This window comes from Aegilops tauschii, unplaced genomic scaffold, assembly GCF_002575655.3.
Source record: "Aegilops tauschii subsp. strangulata cultivar AL8/78 unplaced genomic scaffold, Aet v6.0 ptg000701l_obj, whole genome shotgun sequence".
Classification (NCBI taxonomy): domain Eukaryota; kingdom Viridiplantae; phylum Streptophyta; class Magnoliopsida; order Poales; family Poaceae; genus Aegilops; species Aegilops tauschii.
Window position 1 is genome coordinate 1 of NW_027332934.1, and position 21,794 is coordinate 21,794.

General features: G+C 36.6%; 1 protein-coding gene and 3 non-coding genes across 4 annotated transcripts; 2 read left to right on the plus strand and 2 right to left on the minus strand.

Annotated features, from left to right (window-relative positions):
* Positions 1–573: 573 nt before the first annotated feature.
* On the minus strand, positions 574–3,550 carry LOC120966717 (photosystem I P700 chlorophyll a apoprotein A1). The gene has a single exon (XM_073506281.1). It carries the CDS (start codon positions 3,329–3,331, stop codon positions 1,079–1,081), a length of 2,253 nt encoding a protein of 750 aa, XP_073362382.1. The 5' UTR covers positions 3,332–3,550; the 3' UTR covers positions 574–1,078.
* A 3,078-nt stretch (positions 3,551–6,628) lies between these two features.
* Positions 6,629–6,715, plus strand: TRNAS-GGA (transfer RNA serine (anticodon GGA)). Its single transcript has one exon. It is a non-coding gene; the product is annotated as a tRNA-Ser (tRNA).
* Positions 6,716–7,931: 1,216 nt separating this feature from the next.
* TRNAT-UGU (transfer RNA threonine (anticodon UGU)) lies at positions 7,932–8,004 on the minus strand. The gene has a single exon. It is a non-coding gene; the product is annotated as a tRNA-Thr (tRNA).
* Positions 8,005–9,643: 1,639 nt separating this feature from the next.
* TRNAF-GAA (transfer RNA phenylalanine (anticodon GAA)) lies at positions 9,644–9,716 on the plus strand. The gene has a single exon. It is a non-coding gene; the product is annotated as a tRNA-Phe (tRNA).
* The last annotated feature ends 12,078 nt before the right edge of the window (positions 9,717–21,794 follow it).

Genomic DNA, 21,794 nt, shown 5'->3' on the forward strand with positions numbered 1-21,794 from the left:
ATGTTGAGCTACTAAGGAAGTAATAACCCCTAAAGAAGCTAGAGCAAGACCTAACTGAAAATGAATCGAATTGTTGATTGTGTCATAAAGGCCCTTATGCCCACGCCCTAATCGACCCCCCGGAGGAGTATGCGCTTCTAAAAGATCTTTAATACTGTGCCCAATTCCGAAGTTAGTTCGATACATGTGACCGGCAATGAGAAAAATAAATGCAATAGCTAAATGATGGTGAGCCATATCGGTCAGCCACAAACTTTGCGTTTGTGGGTGGAATCCCCCAAGAAGAGTTAGAATGGCAGTTCCCGCTCCTTGAGCGGTACCAAATAAATGATTACTCGAATCAGGGTTTTGGGCATAAAGATTCCATTGACCCGTCAAAAGGGGTCCCAACCCCTGGGGATAGGGTAATACATCTAAGAAATTATTCCATCGAACGTACTCCCCCCTGGATGCGGGAATAGCAACATGAACTAAATGTCCTGTCCAAGCCAAAGAACTTACCCCGAAAAGTCCTGACAAATGATGATTGAGACGAGATTCCGCGTTTTTGAACCACGAAAGGCTTGGTTTCCATTTGGGTTGTAGATGTAACCAACCCGCTATTAAGGACAGCGTAGAAAGAAATAATAGAAAAAGAGCTCCAGTATAAAGATCCTCATTGGTGCGTAATCCTATTGTATACCACCACTGATAAACTCCAGAATAAGCAATATTCACTGGACCAGCAGCACCTCCTCGAGTAAAGGCTTCCACAGCGGGTTGACCAAAATGAGGATCCCAAATCGCATGAGCAATAGGTCTTACGTGTAAAGGATCCTGTATCCATGATTCAAAATTTCCTTGCCAAGCTACATGAAACAGATTTCCGGACGTCCATAGAAAGATTATTGCTAATTGCCCAAAGTGAGAAGCAAAAATGTTCTGATAAAGACGTTCTTCAGTAATATCATCATGACTTTCGAAATCATGTGCGGTAGCAATACCAAACCAAATACGACGAGTAGTGGGGTCCTGAGCTAAGCCTTGGCTAAACCTGGGAAATCTTAATTCCATAATGCCTTTCAAATCCTCCTAGCCACTATCCTACTGCAATAATTCTCGCTAAGAAGAATGCCCATGTCGTGGCAATTCCACCCAGAAGGTAATGGGTTACTCCTACAGCGCGTCCTTGTATAATGCTCAAGGCTCTAGGCTGAGTAGCAGGAGCAACTTTTAATTTGTTATGAGCCCAAACGATAGATTCAATGAGTTCTTGCCAATAACCACGGCCGCTGAATAAAAACATTAAACTGAAGGCCCAGACAAAATGAGCACCTAAGAAAAAAAGACCATATGCAGATAATGAAGAACCATAAGACTGAATGACTTGCGATGCCTGTGCCCACAAGAAATCTCGAAGCCACCCATTAATCGTAATGGAACTCTGTGCAAAGTTTCCCCCTGTAATATGAGTTACCACCCCTTGATCACTTATAGTACCCCAAACATCCGACTGCATTTTCCAACTGAAATGGAAAATGACTACCGAAATTGCATTGTACATCCAGAATAAACCTAAGAAAACATGATCCCAGGCGGATACTTGACATGTTCCCCCTCGGCCAGGCCCATCGCAAGGAAAGCGAAAACCTAGATTTGCTTTATCGGGTATCAAACGGGAACTCCGAGCAAATAAAACACCTTTCAAAAGTATTAATACAGTCACATGTATGGTAAATGCATGAATGTGATGGACTAAAAAATCTGCGGTTCCTAATGGAATAGGTAACAAAGCCACTTTGCCACCTACTGCTACTAACTCGCCGCCTCCCCACGTTAAGCTAGTACTTGTTGTTGCACCAGGAGCTGTTACGCCAGGCGCAGTAGCATGGATATTTTGTACCCATTGAGCAAAGATAGGTTGTAATTGTATGGCAGTATCCGAAAACATATCTTGTGGACGGCCTAAAGCACTCATGGTATCATTATGAATGTACAAGCCAAAACTGTGAAAACCTAGAAATATACATACCCAGTTAAGGTGGGATATGATTGCATCGCGGTGTCTAAGGACGCGATCTAATAGATCGTTGTATCGAGTAGTTGGATCATAGTCTCTTACCATAAAAATTGCTGCATGTGCAGCAGCACCGACTATTAGAAATCCGCCAATCCACATGTGGTGTGTGAACAAGGAAAGTTGTGTACCATAGTCAGTAGCTAGGTATGGATAGGGAGGCATAGAATACATATGATGAGCTACAACAATGGTTGTAGAGCCTAGCATAGCTAGGTTAAGAGATAATTGAGCATGCCATGACGTTGTTAAGATTTCATAAAGACCCTTATGGCCTTGTCCTGTAAATGGGCCCTTGTGAGCCTCCAAAATATCTTTAAGTCCATGGCCAATACCCCAATTGGTCCTATACATATGACCTGCGATTAGGAAAAGAATAGCAATAGCTAAATGATGGTGCGCAATATCGGTCAGCCAGAGACCACCGGTTACTGGATCTAGTCCTCCGCGAAAAGTCAGAAATTCTGCGTATTTGGACCAATTTAAAGTGAAAAAAGGGGTTGCTCCTTCGGCAAAACTAGGATAAAGTTGAGCCAAAAGGTCCCGATTCAAGATAAATTCATGAGGAAGTGGTATCTCTTTAGGATCCACCCCAGCGTCAAGAAATTGGTTAATTGGTAAAGATACATGAATTTGGTGCCCCGCCCAAGAAAGAGACCCAAGTCCTAATAATCCCGCTAAGTGGTGATTCAACATGGATTCTACATCTTGGAACCAGGCCAATTTGGGAGCGGCTTTGTGATAATGGAACCAACCAGCAAAAAGCATTAACGCTGCAAAAATCAATGCACCAATTGCAGTACAATAGAGTTGTAATTCACTAGTTATTCCAGATGCTCGCCAAAGCTGAAAAAAACCAGAGGTTATTTGGATTCCTCGGAAACCCCCGCCTACATCACCATTCAATATTTCTTGCCCTACTATAGGCCAAACTACCTGAGCACTGGGTCCAATGTGAGTAGGATCACTTAGCCATGCTTCATAATTGGAAAAACGGGCGCCATGAAAGTACATGCCACTCAACCAAAGAAAGATAATGGAAAGTTGCCCGAAATGAGCACTAAAGACTTTTCGAGAAATCTCCTCCAAATCACCAGTATGACTATCGAAATCGTGAGCATCAGCATGTAGGTTCCAGATCCAAGTGGTAGTATCAGGGCCCTTAGCTAGTGTTCTTGAGAAATGGCCGGGTCTGGCCCATTCCTCAAAAGATGTTTTTACAGGATCCCTATCCACAACAATTTTTACTTCTGGTTCCGGCGAACGAATAATCATTAAGTCCTCCTCTTTCCGGACAAGACATACAAAGAGACCCGCCAACTGTCTTTTTAGTGAATCTTTGAAAGATATATATTTTGAAAGATAGATTTTGAAAGATAGATTTTGAAAGATAGATATTGTGATTAGTTCTTTTCTTTACTATCTACCATCCTTCTATTTTTTTTTAGTTATTCACTGGAGCAATTATATATTGAAGTCAATCCGAGGCAAGTGTTCGGGTCTATTATGACATAAAGATTAGGTGCCTAACGGACATTGTTTATCTTGAAAAACAAATATTTCTCGACGTAAGAAAAAAATCTTTTTTATTTTTAATTTAAGAAACTAGTGTATTTTTTTTTGAGGGCATAAGCTCCTATCTATATCTACTTTCCTTGAGCATAATATAGGGTTTTTTATTTGATTCTAAATTCCAAGATAACTCATTAGAATTATTAATAAGATGGTCCTAATATATTAGCAATATTTAGATTGCCCCCTCTTTTTATTCAGTTTATTACTTCTATTCTAGACCCTATCCCTATGGTTTATTCTTATGAAATATCATATAAAAATAGAAGGTATAAGAAATGGATATAATGAAATTCTTGATTCGATCTTACGACCTAATTTATTTGATTAATGGATCAACAACCAAACCACCCATTTTATGAAAAGAAGGAGCATGGTCTTATTCAAATTCAAAGCGCTTCGTAATCTTCAACCAGTTCTGTGCTTCAATATAATTTCCCGGAGTAAGCGCTATAGCTTGTTTCCAATATTCAGCAGCTTGATCAAACCAAGCTTCCGCAATTTCCGAATCACCCTGTAGAATGGCCTGTTCTCCTCGGTCGGAATAGGAAGTTCCTTCCCTTAGAACCGTACTTGAGAGTTTCCTACCTCATACGGCTCAGAAATTGCTATCTGAATTTCCCCTATCTTAACTGAATTCGATTTATCAAAAATCGATCCAATTTGTTCTTGGGTTAAGCAGAAGAAATTAATTACCTAAGTTTCAAACCCTAATTTTTATCAATAATCAGTTTGATCTTTTTTCCCACCTTCAGAAGAATGAAGCATAGATAGATATAGAGCCTTCGTTCAAATTTTCTGAAAGGTAACTATCCCGTTTTCATATATGAAATCTCTATAGAATCCTTGAAAAAGACTTTTTTCCATAAGAAAGAAAAAAGAACTTACTATCTTTGGGATCTGATACTACACCGCTGCTTAATCCCTTAGTGGATCGGCTCTATTACATAAGCGGATTCCTAAATTTTGCCCCATATCATGGGATAAGTAAGCAGTTTTTTTTAGTTGTATCGACCCAGTCGCTCACTAATTGATCTTTACGGTGCTTTCTCTATCAATTTGAGAAACTTTATCCATAGAGTAGTAGTATAGGCCATACTTTCTTCGTTTTTTGATTCTCGTGAAGTGTCCTTCCTTCCTACAGCTGATAGGGAAAAATCGTTGTTTTTACGATCCCTATGTAGAAAGCCCTTTTTTCTAGTATTTACTAGAAAATTTGATCCTCTCTTTTTTTTTTTCTTTCTATAGTGGAGATAGTCGCACGTAATGACAGATCACGGCCATATTATTAAAAGCTTGCGGTAAGAAGGGGTTTCGTTCTAGTGCCCGGAAATAATATTCCAAAGCCTTTGTATGCTCTCCATTGCTTGTGTGTATAAGGCCTATGTTATAGAGTATATAACTTCGATCATAGGGATCGATTTCTAGTCGCGTAGCTTCATAATAATTTTGCAAAGCTTCCGCATAATTTCCTTCGGATTGAGCCAACATCCGTTACGGTCGTTCATTCTATTCAAAAAATCTCCGTTCCAAAACCGTACATGAGGTTTTCATCTCATACGGCTCCTCCCTTCTGTACATAATAGTACTAAGCGAAATAATCTATAGAATCAAAATAGAATTAGTCCCGTCTCATTATGAACCGAAAGGGGCTGGTATTTTTCCAAGAAATCTCTAGCCAACCTTCCCACAAGAGGTTTTTCTTAACACCAATGAATTCTATTAATGCTAGAGGAAAACGATAGCTCCAATAATTTCTTTGTTCTCAACGCCTCCTATTTAGAGGAATTAGCTACTTCAACGATCTTTGATGGTTATAGGGGTATCCAAAGTACAAACCTGATGGTTGTTTGTTATCCCAACCATTCTTCCCAGCCCTGATACCGATCAGGAAAGGGGTAATTTCTAACAAAGTTTTTCTCTTGTTGATTCCTATTTCTAGGTGTAGTGCTTTTCTCCCCTATGCTGCCTACGGATACTAATAGAGTAGGATTGGCCTGTAATCCATACCATACCATATCCTGTAGGTGTAACCTTTCGCTCAATACTCAAATCTACAATTGAAGTATCTGAAGCCGCATCAATCGAGGATACACGACGGAAGGAATTGTTAGTTCGCCTCACCTTCCCGAAGCGTGGGTTTGTTTGCTTTACAAATTTGGTTCTCTCTATGCCAACCCCCTCTCTTTTTCGTAAGACTGAGGTATAGGTAGGGCTAAAAAAAAGCAAAAAAAAAGAGTCAAATCGCACCATCTCTATAATAAGTAAATGCCTTTTTTTCTCCTGAGGTTGTCGGAATTATTCGCAATAAAATATTGGCTACAATTGAGGAGGTCTTATCAATGAAATTTCCATTTACACGGGATCTAGGCATAATTCCCAACCCATTCTATATAGAATTGTTTTCATTCCTTCACAAAATAACATAAAAACAAACACATTCGATTCTTATAATTATAAATAGATTGATCCATATGCTCTACTCTAAATCCATATGCTTTAAATGGATAAGAGAGATAGAGATATGGATTTTCCGCTCAGCTCAAATTGTATCCTTTTCCTTCTGCTTGGACACGAAGAGATATGAAATATTTGACTAAGACTGGATTTCATTCCACTTTGCTATTTCTGAACAACAACTTATGTTATCAACTATTTCGTGTTTTCAAAGTTATTAATTGTCTCATACCCTATTTTTGATTTCGATAGTATGGTGTAGCGTATCTTATGCAAACGGAATTCTAAGGTTTCTTTATTTTATTATGCAATAAGAAGAATTCTTCCATTTTCTTTTTCTTTAGTTGCGGGAAAACCCAAATTAAAACTTTTTTTTTATAGCGAGCGCAATTTCTAGTAAAAAATCCTGTATCCTTCCACTTAGATCAAAAGGAATTTTTCCAATAGAACTATGGAACCCCCGAGTGGTTGCGGTTGTACCTGTACTGCAGGAATAAGAAAACTCGCTATTCACTCAGTTTATTTTCCATAATAAGTTATGTAGGAGAGATGGCCGAGCGGTTCAAGGCGTAGCATTGGAACTGCTATGTAGACTTTTGTTTACCGAGGGTTCGAATCCCTCTCTTTCCGTTTTTCTTAATTCATCAACGTTAAGGATCACAATGTATCAAATCAAATAACAATTTTTTCCAGCAATAATATCTTATATTATCTTATTTTGATTTAATAGAAATTAGAAATTCTCTATAGCAAATTACTGTGGTATGTAAAATACACATAGAGGAAAAAAGAAAAAAGGATCCTAATCCTAGGGTTAATCAATTTTAGCTAGTTGATGGGAAAATACAAATTAATGGTAATGGTCTTAGGGCGATTTAGTTCGGGGAAAGGGGAAGGGGAAGAAAATTCTATGAACCTTTCCTTTTTTCGTTAAGTTCAAGTCTGACGAGAGTAATATTCTACAACTAACAACTCATTTATTTTGAGACCGACCCACTTCCTATCTAGGATTTTATTTACTAGTCCTTTATATTCCAACGTGTCAATCGCCAAATGCTTTGGCAATTTCCCCGGGTCCGATGAAGCAATATAATTTTGAACCAGACCTTTTGATCTTTGGTTATCTTTCGTAGTAATAATATCTCGGGGTTTGCAACGAAAACTTGGTATATTGACTATACGACCATTAACTAAAATATGTCTATGGTTGACTAATTGGCGGGCCCCAGGAATGGTTGAAGCCATACCCAATCGAAAAAGGATATTATCCAAACGCATTTCAAGTAATTGTAGTAAAACCTGGCCTGTTGACCTTTTTGCTTTTCCAGCGATATGTACATATCTAAGTAATTGTCGTTCTGTCAGACCATAATGAAAACGCAATTTCTGTTTTTCTTGAAGACGAATACGATATTGCTCCTTTTTCCCAGAATTGAATTTTTTTTTAAGATTACTTCCGGATTTAGGTGTTTTTCTAGTGAGTCCTGGTAAAGCTCCCAGACGGCGTATTTTTTTTAAACGAGGTCCTCGATAACGGGACATGAAGACTCCTTTTTTTATTTTATTGAAATTTCATTTTACACAATTAATTTCATTGTATTTACATTACAGAATACATCGAAATTAAAACTGAATTAAACTACAGGATAAACAGAGTAAAATCAACTAAAGTACCCAAAAAAATGGAATTTCATCAAAATCTTTATTTTTTGTATATATATTATTTATTTTATTGTTTTGTATCTAGCAAAATTGTAAGGTAAAAAACATAAAAGATCCTGGATTCTCCATTTAATTCGGAAAAAAAGAGATTCTTGTTCGTAGAACATCGATAGAGAAAAAAAAAAGCCGACTATCGGATTTGAACCGATGACCCTCGCATTACAAATGCGATGCTCTAACCTCTGAGCTAAGTGGGCTTACATAACGGAAATAGTGTAACAAATAGAAATAGGTATAGTATAGGAAATCCGTAAAATCTCAGATATTAGTTATTAATCTTAGCTATTAACTAGTTCTAAATTTGAAGTTATACTTATAAAAATAAAAAAATACTAAAACTTCTTAAAGATAAAGTTAGCTTGATATGCTTAACTATAGGATATTAAAAAATAAAATTATAGAATTTATTGGTATTTTCATTTGATCATTATAGACTTTATTATTTGTTAATAATTTGAGGATTAATATTTCACTAAGGGGAACATAGAGTCAGAGTAAATAAAATTGCTAATTCTGATTAGAAAAAAAGAATAAATATCAAGCGTTATAGTATAATTTTGAATACTATAAAAAAGTAAGACGGGAGGTGGGGGAGATAAAAACTTTTGGATATATTGATTCGGATTGAATTGCAAATACATCAAGGATAGAATCAATTCAATTCTGAATTGCAATAAGCAAGCGAGGTCTCTCAAATAGAGTCGAACTGAACTGCTAGACTACGTTGAGTGATGAACTCAATGATTCAAAAAAAAAACTAAGAGATGGATGAAATTACACAAGGAATCCTGGTCTCAAAGAAGAGGGAAATGGGGATATGGCGAAATCGGTAGACGCTACGGACTTGATTGTATTGAGCCTTGGTATGGAAACCTGCTAAGTGGTAACTTCCAAATTCAGAGAAACCCTGGAATTAAAAAAGGGCAATCCTGAGCCAAATCCGTGTTTTGAGAAAACAAGGGGTTCTCGAACTAGAATACAAAGGAAAAGGATAGGTGCAGAGACTCAATGGAAGCTGTTCTAACGAATCGAGTTAATTACGTTGTGTTGTTAGTGGAATTCCTTCTAATTCTAAATTAGAGAAAGAGGGGTTTTATACCTTATACATTTAATAAACACGTATAGATACTGACATAGCAAACGATTAATCACAGAACTCATATTATATTATAATTATAATATAGGTTCTTTATCTTTTTTAAAAATGAAATTAGAAATGATAATGATTATGAAATAAAAAACTCATATCATAATTTTTTTTTTTCATTATTGTGAATCCACTCCAATCGAATATTGAATAATCAAATTCTTCAATTCAAATTCAAAGTTTTCGAGATCTTTAAAAAAGTGGATTAATCGGACGAGGACAAAGAGAGAGTCCCATTCTACATGTCAATACTGACAACAATGAAATTTCTAGTAAAAGGAAAATCCGTCGACTTTATAAGTTGTGAGGGTTCAAGTCCCTCTATCCCCAAATCCTCTTTTATTCCCTAACTATACTATATTATTATTATTTATCCTCTTTTTTTTCTTTTTATCAATGCAATGGGTTTAAGATTCATTAGCTTTCTCATTCTACTCTTTCACAAAGGAATGCGAAGAGAACTCAATGGATCTTATCCTATTCATTGAATAGATTTCTTTTTTATTAGAGTATCGGCAAGAAATCTTGGTTATTCACTCTATTTTTAAGTTTTATTTAAGTAAACCATGCACAATGCATAGGACTACCCCCCCATTTTCAAATTTTAAATTTGAAATACTTTAATTAATTTTTAGTCCTTTTAATTGACATAGATACAAATACTCTACTAGGATGATGCACAAGAAAAGGTCAGGATAGCTCAGTTGGTAGAGCAGAGGACTGAAAATCCTCGTGTCACCAGTTCAAATCTGGTTCCTGGCAGAGAAAAAAAAAAGATCCACCGAATAGGTATTGATCCAAATACCTCGAGATGGATTGTGATACATATTCATTAATAATATTTATTCATCTAAGTGGATAAATCTATAATATAAATATAGAGGCACTTCTTTTTAAAGAAGTTTTAAAATATATCTTTTCTTTATGATAAAGAAGGGGGTGAGATTCCCCTTTATTTTTTTGCGTTTCTTAATTTTGTATTCCGCTATTCCGACGAATATTTTTTTAGTCTTGCTTATCTTTATCTTATCTTATTTTCCTAGTTGTGCTAAGTAATGTGCGCGGTACAAAGTTCCTGGTAGAGAACTTCTTTGAGTCATCCTATTTTTCTGTTCATATGAAGGAAATTAATATGCGATTTTCAAAATAGGGGAATCCAAATGAAACCCTTTTTTTGCTCAGTCTATCTGGAATGCTTTTGTATAATTAGGAATTAATTATAAATAGGTATTCCGTTTCATCTAGGAAAAGAACCTAAAAATATTCCTTGACTTGAATAAAATCTGGAGTTGTGTTGTATAAGTGAGCATGAATTTCTTATCATTCAATGAGCATCTTGTATTTCATAAAAATTGGGGGTTATATAATCCTTACGTAAGGGCCAGCCTATCCAACTTTCAGGCATTAGGATACGTTTAAGGCGCGGATGATTATCATAAGAGATTCCCACCATATCATAAGATTCGCGTTCTTGAAAATCGGCACTTCTCCAAATCCAGAAGACAGACGGAATTCTAGGATTATCCTTTTGGGCAAAGACTTTTATGCAGACTTCTTCTGGATTATCTATACCATATTGTATTCTCGTAAGATGATACACGCTAGCTAAAGATCCACCGGGTGCTACATCATAAGCACATTGGGAGCGTAAATAATTGTAACCATATACATATAAAATGACAGCAATGGAATCCCAATCCCCTGCTTTTATTTGTAAAGTCTCTATTCCTCGGTGATCAAAGCCCAAAGATCTATGAACCACCTCATGTTTGACTAGCCAATTAGATAACCAACCCTGCTGCATTGTCTTCATCTCTCCCTCTTTGTATAAATATTTCACATTTCGGATGCAAGTTTGAAAGATTGCCCTGCTTTTTATTTTTCTACACAAAAGAGCCCCTCTCCTAATTCACTAATTTGTAGGAAGGTACTGAACTTTTGGATTTGAAAAAAGTTTCAGAAGATATATCTAATGTAGATGGTGATTGATAGAGCAATTCTTGCTCATAAGTTCCTGTATGAGTACTGCGCCTAACATAAAGCTTGTGACTGGTAGTAAAACATCTATTTTTATTTTGAGATAGAGTTCGATCCTCAACTATTTCTCGCGATATCTTCTTACGAAGTTTTGTTAGGGCATCTATAACTGCCTCCGGTTTAGGTGGGCAGCCCGGCAAGTAGACATCCACAGGAATTAACTTATCAACTCCCCGAACAGTACTATAGGAATCCGTACTGAACATTCCCCCTGTAATAGTACAGGCTCCCATAGCAATGACGTATTTTGGTTCAGGCATTTGCTCGTATAATCTCACTAAAGAGGGAGCCATTTTCATTGTTACCGTACCGGCTGTTAAAATTAGGTCTGCTTGCCTAGGACTTGATCTTGGTACCAATCCATAACGATCAAAGTCGAATCGTGAGCCTATTAATGAAGCAAATTCAATGAAACAACAACTGGTACCGTATAGAAGGGGCCATAAACTGGAGAGTCTTGACCAATTCGAAAGATCATTTGGTGTAGTTGAAATAACAGAATTGGAACTTGTTTGGTCAAGTAAGGGAAACTCAATCAAATTCATAACTGTCTCAATAGAATCTTTTCCTTCTTTTTTTTTGTCTAAATATTCAGTTAAGACCATTCCAAGGCTCCTTTTCGCCATGCATAAACTAAACCAACAACTAAGATAAGCACGAAAATCAAAGCTTCGATAAAAACGGATACACCCAATACGTCGAAACTCATTGCCCAAGGGTATAGAAAGACGGTTTCCACATCAAAAACAACAAAAACGAGCGCAAACATATAATAGCGTATTCGGAATTGTACCCAAGCCCCTCCCATGGGTTCTATACCCGATTCATAACTAGAAAGCTTCTCTGGTCCTTCACTAACCGGGGCTAAAAGTCCTGAAATCGAAAATGCCAAAATAGGAATAAGGCTTGCTATTATTAGAAATGTCCAAAAAATATCATATTCGTGAAGCAGAAACATAATGTACTCCCATTAATGTGGAATAGGCGGAACTTAAATTAGTCAATTCAATTCAGCATTGTCAATTTATCCAGAACTTCTCTCTTTTCCTCGGTGAAACAAGAATCTTTTTTGTTCAAACAAAAGCGCTTAGTTTAGCCTTTGTTTCCTCTGTGCTGCATCTTCTTTAAAGATTCATCCAATGGAATCCCAACTCCCTTTCTTTTGGATTTCCATTCTATTTAGATATGGTGTATGTAGATCTAATTCTTATATAAAGAAAACTTTCTCGTTTCACTTTGTCTCGCTTTCTCTAGAATCTCTAGAAAAAAGAATAGCTCTATCCTTTATTTAATATTTAATAATAAAATAATAAGAGACTATTAAATAAAAATGAGAATACTACTAAATTAGAACCTAATTAAGATAGTAGGACTAATCTATGCAGTATAATTAATGAGAAGTAATACTATAAAATAAAAATAAAGAACTCTATTTCAGAACTATGAGACAGAATATTCTGTTTTCTTATTTACTCTTTACTTTATTTTTTCTATTTAAAGTTGATCAATTTACATAATGTATCTATAAACAAAGTAATAAATATACTTAAAACAAAGTAGGAATTCGCAAAATGGATAAAATCATTGCAGTTATTATAGGGAAGTCTAGAGATATCCTATTTGAAGGAGGACGGGATTCAAATCAGGGAAAGGATCCTTTCTTCTATTGATTTGATAGAAATTCGTTTTTCTTTTCCTGTCTGTATGATTTTGATTTTCGATGAATGAGCCTTTGGTAATGCTTTTATCTCTATTCTATGTCGCAGGCGCCTATCCAGTCTATAAACAAATACTAATGAGAAAATGAAAACTATACTAAACTAAAGAAAACATAGGATAGAGATCCTAAAATCTAAAAAAGGGCATATTAGGGCTATACGGATTCGAACCGTAGACCTTCTCGGTAAAACAGATCAAACGGATTATTATCGAAATGATTTGAACTGTTTCAAAGACCCAACATGCATTTTTTTGCATTGGGCTCTTTCATAAACTGATTTAAAGATCAGTTAGTCCACCATAGTTTTTCTTTACGGAAAGATAATGAGATGGCTCCCTGTGCTCTGATTGATTTTTTGTATTATGATCTATCTAGGAGCAATACCAAAGTGTTTCAAAGGAGGATTACCTTGACTTAGGTCTGCCTCCGGTCTAAATTAAATCAACCTAAGTGAAATGGAGTCTCTATCGTTCCACTGCAAGAGTTAACTATGAGACTTCATACACCTTAAAGTTCATAGAACGAAAAGAAGTTTTTTGGAGGCCCTTATCCTCATTACGCCTAGCATTTAGTGGGCTGGATATTTACCTTATCAACTAGCAAATCCATAAGGGTTCTATTTGATTAGGCACCTGAATTGGCACCTGAATCGGACTGAACCGACTGTTTGTCAGGCTACTGTTCTCCTATTCTCTCGAATCTATGAAGTAAGACATTGATTTTGCAATAAGATCGATTATGTTCATTGCATAATAAGCTCCTTTGAAAAGCATTGGCGCACGTGTAAACGAGTTGCTCTACCGAACTGAGCTATAGCCCTTATCACAGATATCTTAACATATAGATAATTTCTTGTCAAGATGAATATTTTCTAATGCCAGAGGATACCCCTTTGATCTGTATCTGTTTAGTATTTAGTTTAGTATTTAGTATATAACAGACCAATAACAGAGCGGTATTGCTTAGAAAAGGGATTCAATATATAATCGATCGAAGTAATGGGTCTTCCTTTGTGGTGATAAATTGCCTACTTAACTCAGTGGTTAGAGTATTGCTTTCATACGGCGGGAGTCATTGGTTCAAATCCAATAGTAGGTAAGTAGGTAGAAAAATTACTAGATAGCATTGGACTTACTTCGCTTCACTATCTAATAACTTTTTCTACCCCTCTTCCCTTTTTCTTTGTATCAACTATAAACCACTGGATTGTCTTCAATTGGATGGGGGAATCCAATTGACAGCCTCGATTCGTATCCTAGCTCGTCTGAGAGCGAGCTTCGCTTCAACCAAATCTTTCGTACCCTCAGCTTTACTCAAGTTAGCTTCGGCTATTTCAAGTGCCTTTTGAGCTTCTTCCGGATCAATATCACTACCCAGTTCCGCATCATTTCCTAAAATGATGATCTCATTATTAACTATTCTCGCAAAACCGCTCCACAGAACCGCTGTTAACCATTGGTCGTTGAGGAGGCGTATTCTCAAAGGACCCATATCTACTGCTGTGTTAATGGGGGCGTGGTTTGGTAATACGCCAATTTGGCCACTATTAGTGGATAAAATGATTTCTTTCACTTCACAATCCCAAATAATTCGCTTAGGAGTCAGTACATAAAGATTTAATTTCATTTCTTCGATTTGTTCTCCTCTTCTAAGGTTATAGCTTTCGTGCTAGCTTCATCGATGTTACCCACCAAATAAAAAGCCTGTTCAGGTAGGCCGTCTAATTCTCCGGAAAGGATTAGTTGAAATCCCCTAATAGTTTCCGCAAGAGCAACATACTTTCCTGGAGAACCAGTAAAAACTTCTGCCACAAAGAACGGTTGTGATAAGAAACGCTCAATTTTTCTTGCTCTTGCTACAGTTAAACGATCCTCTTCCGATAATTCATCCAAGCCAAGAATTGCGATAATGTCCTGAAGTTCTTTGTAACGTTGTAAAGTTTCCTTAACTCTTTGCGCAGTTTCATAATGTTCGTTGCCAACGATCCGAGGCTGTAACATAGTCGAGGTTGAATCTAAAGGATCTACTGCTGGATAAATACCCTTGGAAGCTAATCCTCTGGAAAGTACGGTAGTAGCATCCAAATGTGCAAATGTTGTGGCAGGGGCAGGGTCGGTCAAATCGTCTGCAGGTACATAAACTGCTTGAATCGAAGTTATAGATCCCTTTTTAGTAGAAGCAATTCTTTCTTGCAAAGAACCCATTTCTGTACTAAGAGTAGGTTGATAACCCACTGCGGAGGGCATTCTCCCTAATAAAGCGGATACCTCTGATCCTGCTTGAACAAAACGAAAGATATTATCGATAAATAAAAGCACGTCTTGCTTATTAACATCTCGGAAATATTCCGCCATAGTTAGGGCAGTTAAACCAACTCTCATACGAGCTCCCGGTGGTTCATTCATTTGGCCATAGACTAGAGCTACCTTTGATTCCTCAATATTTTTTTCATTAATTACTCCGGATTCCTTCATTTCCATATAAAGATCATTTCCTTCACGAGTCCGTTCCCCTACTCCACCGAATACGGATACGCCCCCATGAGCTTTAGCAATGTTATTGATTAATTCCATGATCAGTACTGTTTTACCTACTCCAGCCCCCCCAAATAGTCCTATTTTTCCTCCACGTCGATAAGGAGCTAAAAGATCGACGACCTTAATACCTGTTTCAAAGATGGATAATTTCGTATCTAACTCGATAAAGGCAGGCGCAGATCTATGAATAGGGAACGTTGCACTACTATCTACAGGACCCAAATTGTCAACAGGCTCCCCAAGAACGTTGAAAATTCGTCCGAGAGTAGCTCCACCGACCGGAACACTGAGAGGAGCTCCCGTGTCAATCACTTCCATTCCTCTCATCAACCCGTCCGTAGCACTCATAGCTACAGCTCTAACTCGATTATTTCCTAATAATTGTTGTACCTCACAAGTCACATTAATTTGCTTATCGGCAGTGTCTCTACTCTGGACTACCAAAGCGTTATAAATATAAGGTAACTTGCCTGGGGGAAAAGTGACATCCAGCACGGGTCCAATAATTTGATCGATACGACCTGTACTTTTTTCTTCAATTGTGGAAACCCCGGGAGGAGAAGTAGTAGGATTGGTTCTCATAATTATCACATAATTAAAAAAAAGGAATTTGTCGAAATTTTTCTTTTTTTATTGTTGAATAATGCCAAATCAAATCAAAAAAAATCCAAAAGTAAAAAGGAAATGAATTAGTTAATTCAATAAGAGAGAAAAGGGGACCAGGACTTGATTTCGTTGCCCAAGCGAATCCCATTCAATCGTTTACTCATGGAATGAGTCCGTTGGAAAGTTCAATCAATCTTTTTTTCATATACATACATTTTGCCTTTTGTGGAGGATCTGTGCCTACTCTACTTTCCTATCTAGGACTTCGATATACAAAATATATACTACTGTGAAGCATAGATTGCTGTCAACAAAGAATTTTATTAGTATTTAGTTAGGTATTTGCATTCAAAATAAGAAAAGAGAACTATTAAGAACTTGTAAAATAAGGATTAGGAATTAATTTGGGTTGCGCTATATCTATCAAAGAGTATACAATAATTATGGATTTGGTAAATCAAATCCATGGTTTAATAACGAACCGTGTTAACTTACCATAACAACAACTCAATTCCTATCGAATTCCTATAGTGGAATTCCTATAGGATAGAACATACACAGGGTGTACGCATTATATATGAATGAAACATATTCATTAACCTAAGCATGCCCTCAATTTTCTTTAATGAGTTGATATTATATTAATTGAATATCCTTTTTTTTTGTTTTACGAGATTTTTTCTAAAGTTTCATTTACGCCTAATTAACATCGAGTAGACCCTGTTATTGTGAGAATTCTTAATTCAAGAGTTATAGGGAGGGACTTATGTCACCACAAACAGAAACTAAAGCAGGTGTTGGATTTCAAGCTGGTGTTAAAGATTATAAATTGACTTACTACACCCCAGAGTATGAAACTAAGGATACTGATATCTTGGCAGCATTCCGAGTAAGTCCTCAGCCTGGGGTTCCGCCCGAAGAAGCAGGGGCTGCAGTAGCTGCCGAATCTTCTACTGGTACATGGACAACTGTTTGGACTGATGGACTTACCAGTCTTGATCGTTACAAAGGACGATGCTATCACATCGAGCCTGTTGCTGGGGAAGACAACCAATGGATCTGTTATGTAGCTTATCCATTAGACCTATTTGAAGAGGGTTCCGTTACTAACATGTTTACTTCCATTGTAGGTAACGTATTTGGTTTCAAAGCCCTACGTGCTCTACGTTTGGAGGATCTACGAATTCCCCCTACTTATTCAAAAACTTTCCAAGGCCCGCCTCATGGTATCCAAGTTGAAAGAGATAAGTTGAACAAGTATGGTCGTCCTTTATTGGGATGTACTATTAAACCAAAATTGGGATTATCCGCAAAAAATTATGGTAGAGCGTGTTATGAGTGTCTACGTGGTGGACTTGATTTTACCAAAGATGATGAAAACGTAAACTCACAACCATTTATGCGCTGGAGAGACCGTTTTGTCTTTTGTGCCGAAGCTATTTATAAATCACAGGCCGAAACCGGTGAAATCAAGGGGCATTACTTGAATGCGACTGCGGGTACATGTGAAGAAATGATTAAGAGAGCTGTATTTGCAAGAGAATTAGGGGTTCCTATTGTAATGCATGACTACTTAACTGGGGGATTCACCGCAAATACTACTTTGGCTCATTATTGCCGCGACAATGGCCTACTTCTTCACATTCACCGTGCAATGCATGCAGTTATTGATAGACAGAAAAATCATGGTATGCATTTCCGTGTATTAGCTAAAGCATTGCGTATGTCTGGGGGAGATCATATCCACTCCGGTACAGTAGTAGGTAAGTTAGAAGGGGAACGCGAAATGACTTTAGGTTTTGTTGATTTATTGCGCGATGATTTTATTGAAAAAGATCGTGCTCGCGGTATCTTTTTCACTCAGGACTGGGTATCCATGCCAGGTGTTATACCGGTAGCTTCAGGTGGTATTCATGTTTGGCATATGCCAGCTCTGACCGAAATCTTTGGGGACGATTCTGTATTACAATTTGGTGGAGGAACTTTAGGACATCCTTGGGGAAATGCACCTGGTGCAGCAGCTAATCGAGTGGCTTTAGAAGCCTGTGTACAAGCTCGTAACGAAGGGCGCGATCTTGCTCGCGAAGGTAATGAAATTATCCGAGCAGCTTGCAAATGGAGTCCTGAACTAGCCGCAGCTTGTGAAGTATGGAAGGCGATCAAATTCGAGTTCGAGCCGGTAGATACTATTGATTAACTAGATAAAACTAAAGATAAAGAAGGTATAAATAAAAAAGAAACGAAATAAAAAGAGAAAAAAATCAGTTATGAAATGCAGTAATTCTTCTTTATTCTTCTAATTGATTGCAATTAAACTCGGCTCAATCTTTTTTAGAAAAAAAAAAGATTGAGCCGAATAAAAATAGATCATGATATGATCATGAGACTTGACAAATCGAGATTCGTCTATTCTATATATCTAGAATATATATTAAGGTATAATACAATAAAGAAATACAAATAAAATAATAAAATAATAAAATATAGTATTATCAATTGTATGCGCTTCTAGAGAAGTATGTATGCAGGAAGTAAATTCTAACCGCTTTCTTTTGAATCCAATTTCAAATTAGATTAGAAAGATAGAAAGGCCATGAGGATGGGAAAATCAAAATAAAATCTTTTTAATTAGTTCTCCTTTTTTGGAATTTTCTTATTATCCTTTCATTTTTTTTACAGAATATTTTTCAAACTAAAAATAAAAAATACAATACAATAGTCAATATTCCTTATAATAGATATACTTAATTATATCATAAGAATCTTAAGATATTTTTCGACTAGATAGAAATAGTAAATTTGAATTGAGACACCTATTCCATGACGGATTTAAACTTACCTTCTATTTTCGTGCCTTTAGTAGGCTTAGTATTTCCGGCAATTGCAATGACTTCTTTATTTCTTTATGTGCAAAAAAATAAGATTGTCTAGTATTTTTTAGTGTAAGTAATATAATATGGTAGGGTATGTGGCTTTTTCTACACACACTTTCTACACACAAATGAAAAACGGTTATGGATGCGGATATAGGCTACGAGCATAAATGCATGAATATGCAGAGCCAGGTATAGCGAGTTTTATTTTATTTATTTTAATTGAATCAACGAATATTTTTTGAATAGAAAGTCAATGTATCTAACCTATTATTTCACAGGAGTACTAGTTGCTGAAGGCGATTTCAGAATCAAAAAAAGTAAAGTCAAAATTATTTAGCTTATTCTCTCAATTTCAATCGACCGCTGCTGGATTTAGTATATCTAATATGAATTGGCGATCAGAACACATATGGGTAGAACTTCTAAAAGGTTCTCGAAAAAGGGGTAATTTTTTCTGGGCCTGTATTCTTTTTCTAGGTTCACTAGGATTCTTATCGGTTGGGATTTCCAGTTATCTTGGTAAGAATATTATATCTATACTTCCATCTCAAGAAATTCTTTTTTTTCCGCAGGGGGTCGTGATGTCTTTCTACGGAATCGCAGGCCTATTCATTAGCTCCTACTTGTGGTGTACTATTTTGTGGAATGTAGGTAGTGGTTATGACCGATTCGATAGAAAAGAGGGAATAGTGTGCATTTTTCGTTGGGGATTCCCTGGAATAAAACGTCGCGTCTTCCTTCGATTCCTTATGCGGGATATCCAATCAATTAGAATTCAGGTTAAAGAGGGTCTTTATCCTCGTCGTATTCTTTATATGGAAATCCGGGGCCAGGGGATCATTCCCTTGACTCGTACTGATGATCAATTTTTTACTCCACGAGAAATTGAACAAAAAGCTGCCGAATTGGCCTATTTCTTGCGCGTACCAATTGAAGTATTTTGAGGTATCTTTTTTGAACTGAGTTGAATGAAGAAAAGAAGAATTGGAAGAAGAAAAGTTTTCTCAACACGGGGAGGAAGTCCCTTCTAAATTGGATTTGTTATTGTAAGGGGATTTTTAAGTATTTATCTAAAGGAAGGAACAAACGAGGATAAGAGAAATTTGCTTTTAATTTTTTTTTATCCAAGTGAGATATATCGCATACTATTCTTCTTTTTTCATCCGAAAGGGCTTTTTTTTTATTCTATTTCACTATTTCATTCCATCTAGATCTAAGAAAGAACCCAATGCACTGAAATTCCACTACTAACTAATATACAAAAAAGAAGAATAGATACAGGGTATCAAACCTATATAGTTTTTGCTTCAAAGAAATAGAAATATCATGAAATAGAAATATCATCATATAGAGTCAGGGAATGGAATAGAGTCAGCGAATGAAGCATATTCATTAACAACTCCATTTACGGATCAAAAATGAAAAAAAAGAAAGCATTGCCTTCTTTACTATATCTTGTATTTATCGTACTTTTGCCTTGGGGGGTCTCTTCCTCATTTAACAAATGTCTGGAACTTTGGATTAAGAATTGGTGGAATACCAGGCAATCCGAAACTCTCTTAACTGATATTCAAGAGAAAAGGATTCTAGAAAGATTCATAGAATTAGAAGAACTTTCTCTCTTGGACGAGATGATAAAAGGGAAACTAAAGACACATGTACAAAAACCTCCTACAGGAATACACAAGGAAATAATACAATGGGTCAAAATAAATAATGAGGATCATCTCCATACCATTTTGCATTTCTCGACAAATATAATCTGTTTGGCTATTCTAAGTGGTTCTTTTTTTCTGGGTAAAGAGGAACTTGTCATTTTGAATTCTTGGGTTCAGGAATTCTTCTATAATTTAAATGACTCAATAAAAGCTTTTTTTATTCTTTTAGTTACTGATTTTTTTGTTGGATTTCACTCCACCCGTGGTTGGGAACTAGTAATTCGTTGGGTCTACAACGATTTTGGATGGGCTCCTAACGAGCTTATTTTCACTATTTTTGTTTGTAGTTTTCCAGTAATTCTAGATACATGTTTGAAATTTTGGGTCTTTTTTTGTTTAAATCGTCTATCTCCTTCGCTTGTAGTCATTTATCATTCAATTAGTGAAGCATAAATTCATTTGATCTCCCGATATTAATATTAATCAAATTAGCAAGCATCTTTTTTTAGAAAGAAAGCCCTTTTCCATTTTAGCAAAATTCTTTCTATTTATACCTACTTTAAGGTATTCATCATTGCAGTACAACTGTTGCAGTAGAATGACAACAGATTCGTGTATAGGGAACTAGATTAGCTTAGCTACCTATCTAATTTATTGTAGAAATTCTGGGATCTGCGATTGGACATGGAAAATAGAAATACTTTTTCTTGGGTAAAGGAACAGATAACTCGATCGATTTCTGTAGCGATCATGATATACGTAATAACTCGGACATCTATTTCAAATGCATATCCCATTTTTGCGCAGCAGGGTTATGAAAACCCACGAGAAGCAACTGGACGAATTGTATGTGCCAATTGCCATTTAGCTAGCAAGCCCGTCGATATTGAAGTTCCCCAAGCTGTGCTTCCCGATACTGTATTTGAAGCAGTTCTTCGAATTCCTTATGATATGCAATTGAAACAAGTTCTTGCTAATGGAAAAAAGGGAGGGTTGAATGTAGGTGCTGTTCTTATTTTGCCCGAGGGATTCGAATTAGCGCCGCCCGATCGTATTTCCCCTGAGTTAAAAGAAAAGATAGGAAATCTTGCTTTTCAGAGTTATCGTCCCGATAAAAAAAACATTCTTGTGATAGGCCCTGTTCCCGGTAAGAAATATAGTGAAATTGTCTTTCCCATTCTTTCCCCTGATCCTGCTACGAAGAAAGATGCTCATTTCTTAAAATATCCCATATATGTAGGGGGAAACCGAGGAAGAGGACAGATCTATCCTGATGGTAGCAAGAGTAACAATACAGTCTATAATGCTACGTCAACAGGTATAGTAAGAAAAATACTACGTAAAGAAAAGGGGGGGTATGAAATATCCATAGTTGATGCATCAGATGGACGCCAAGTGATTGATAT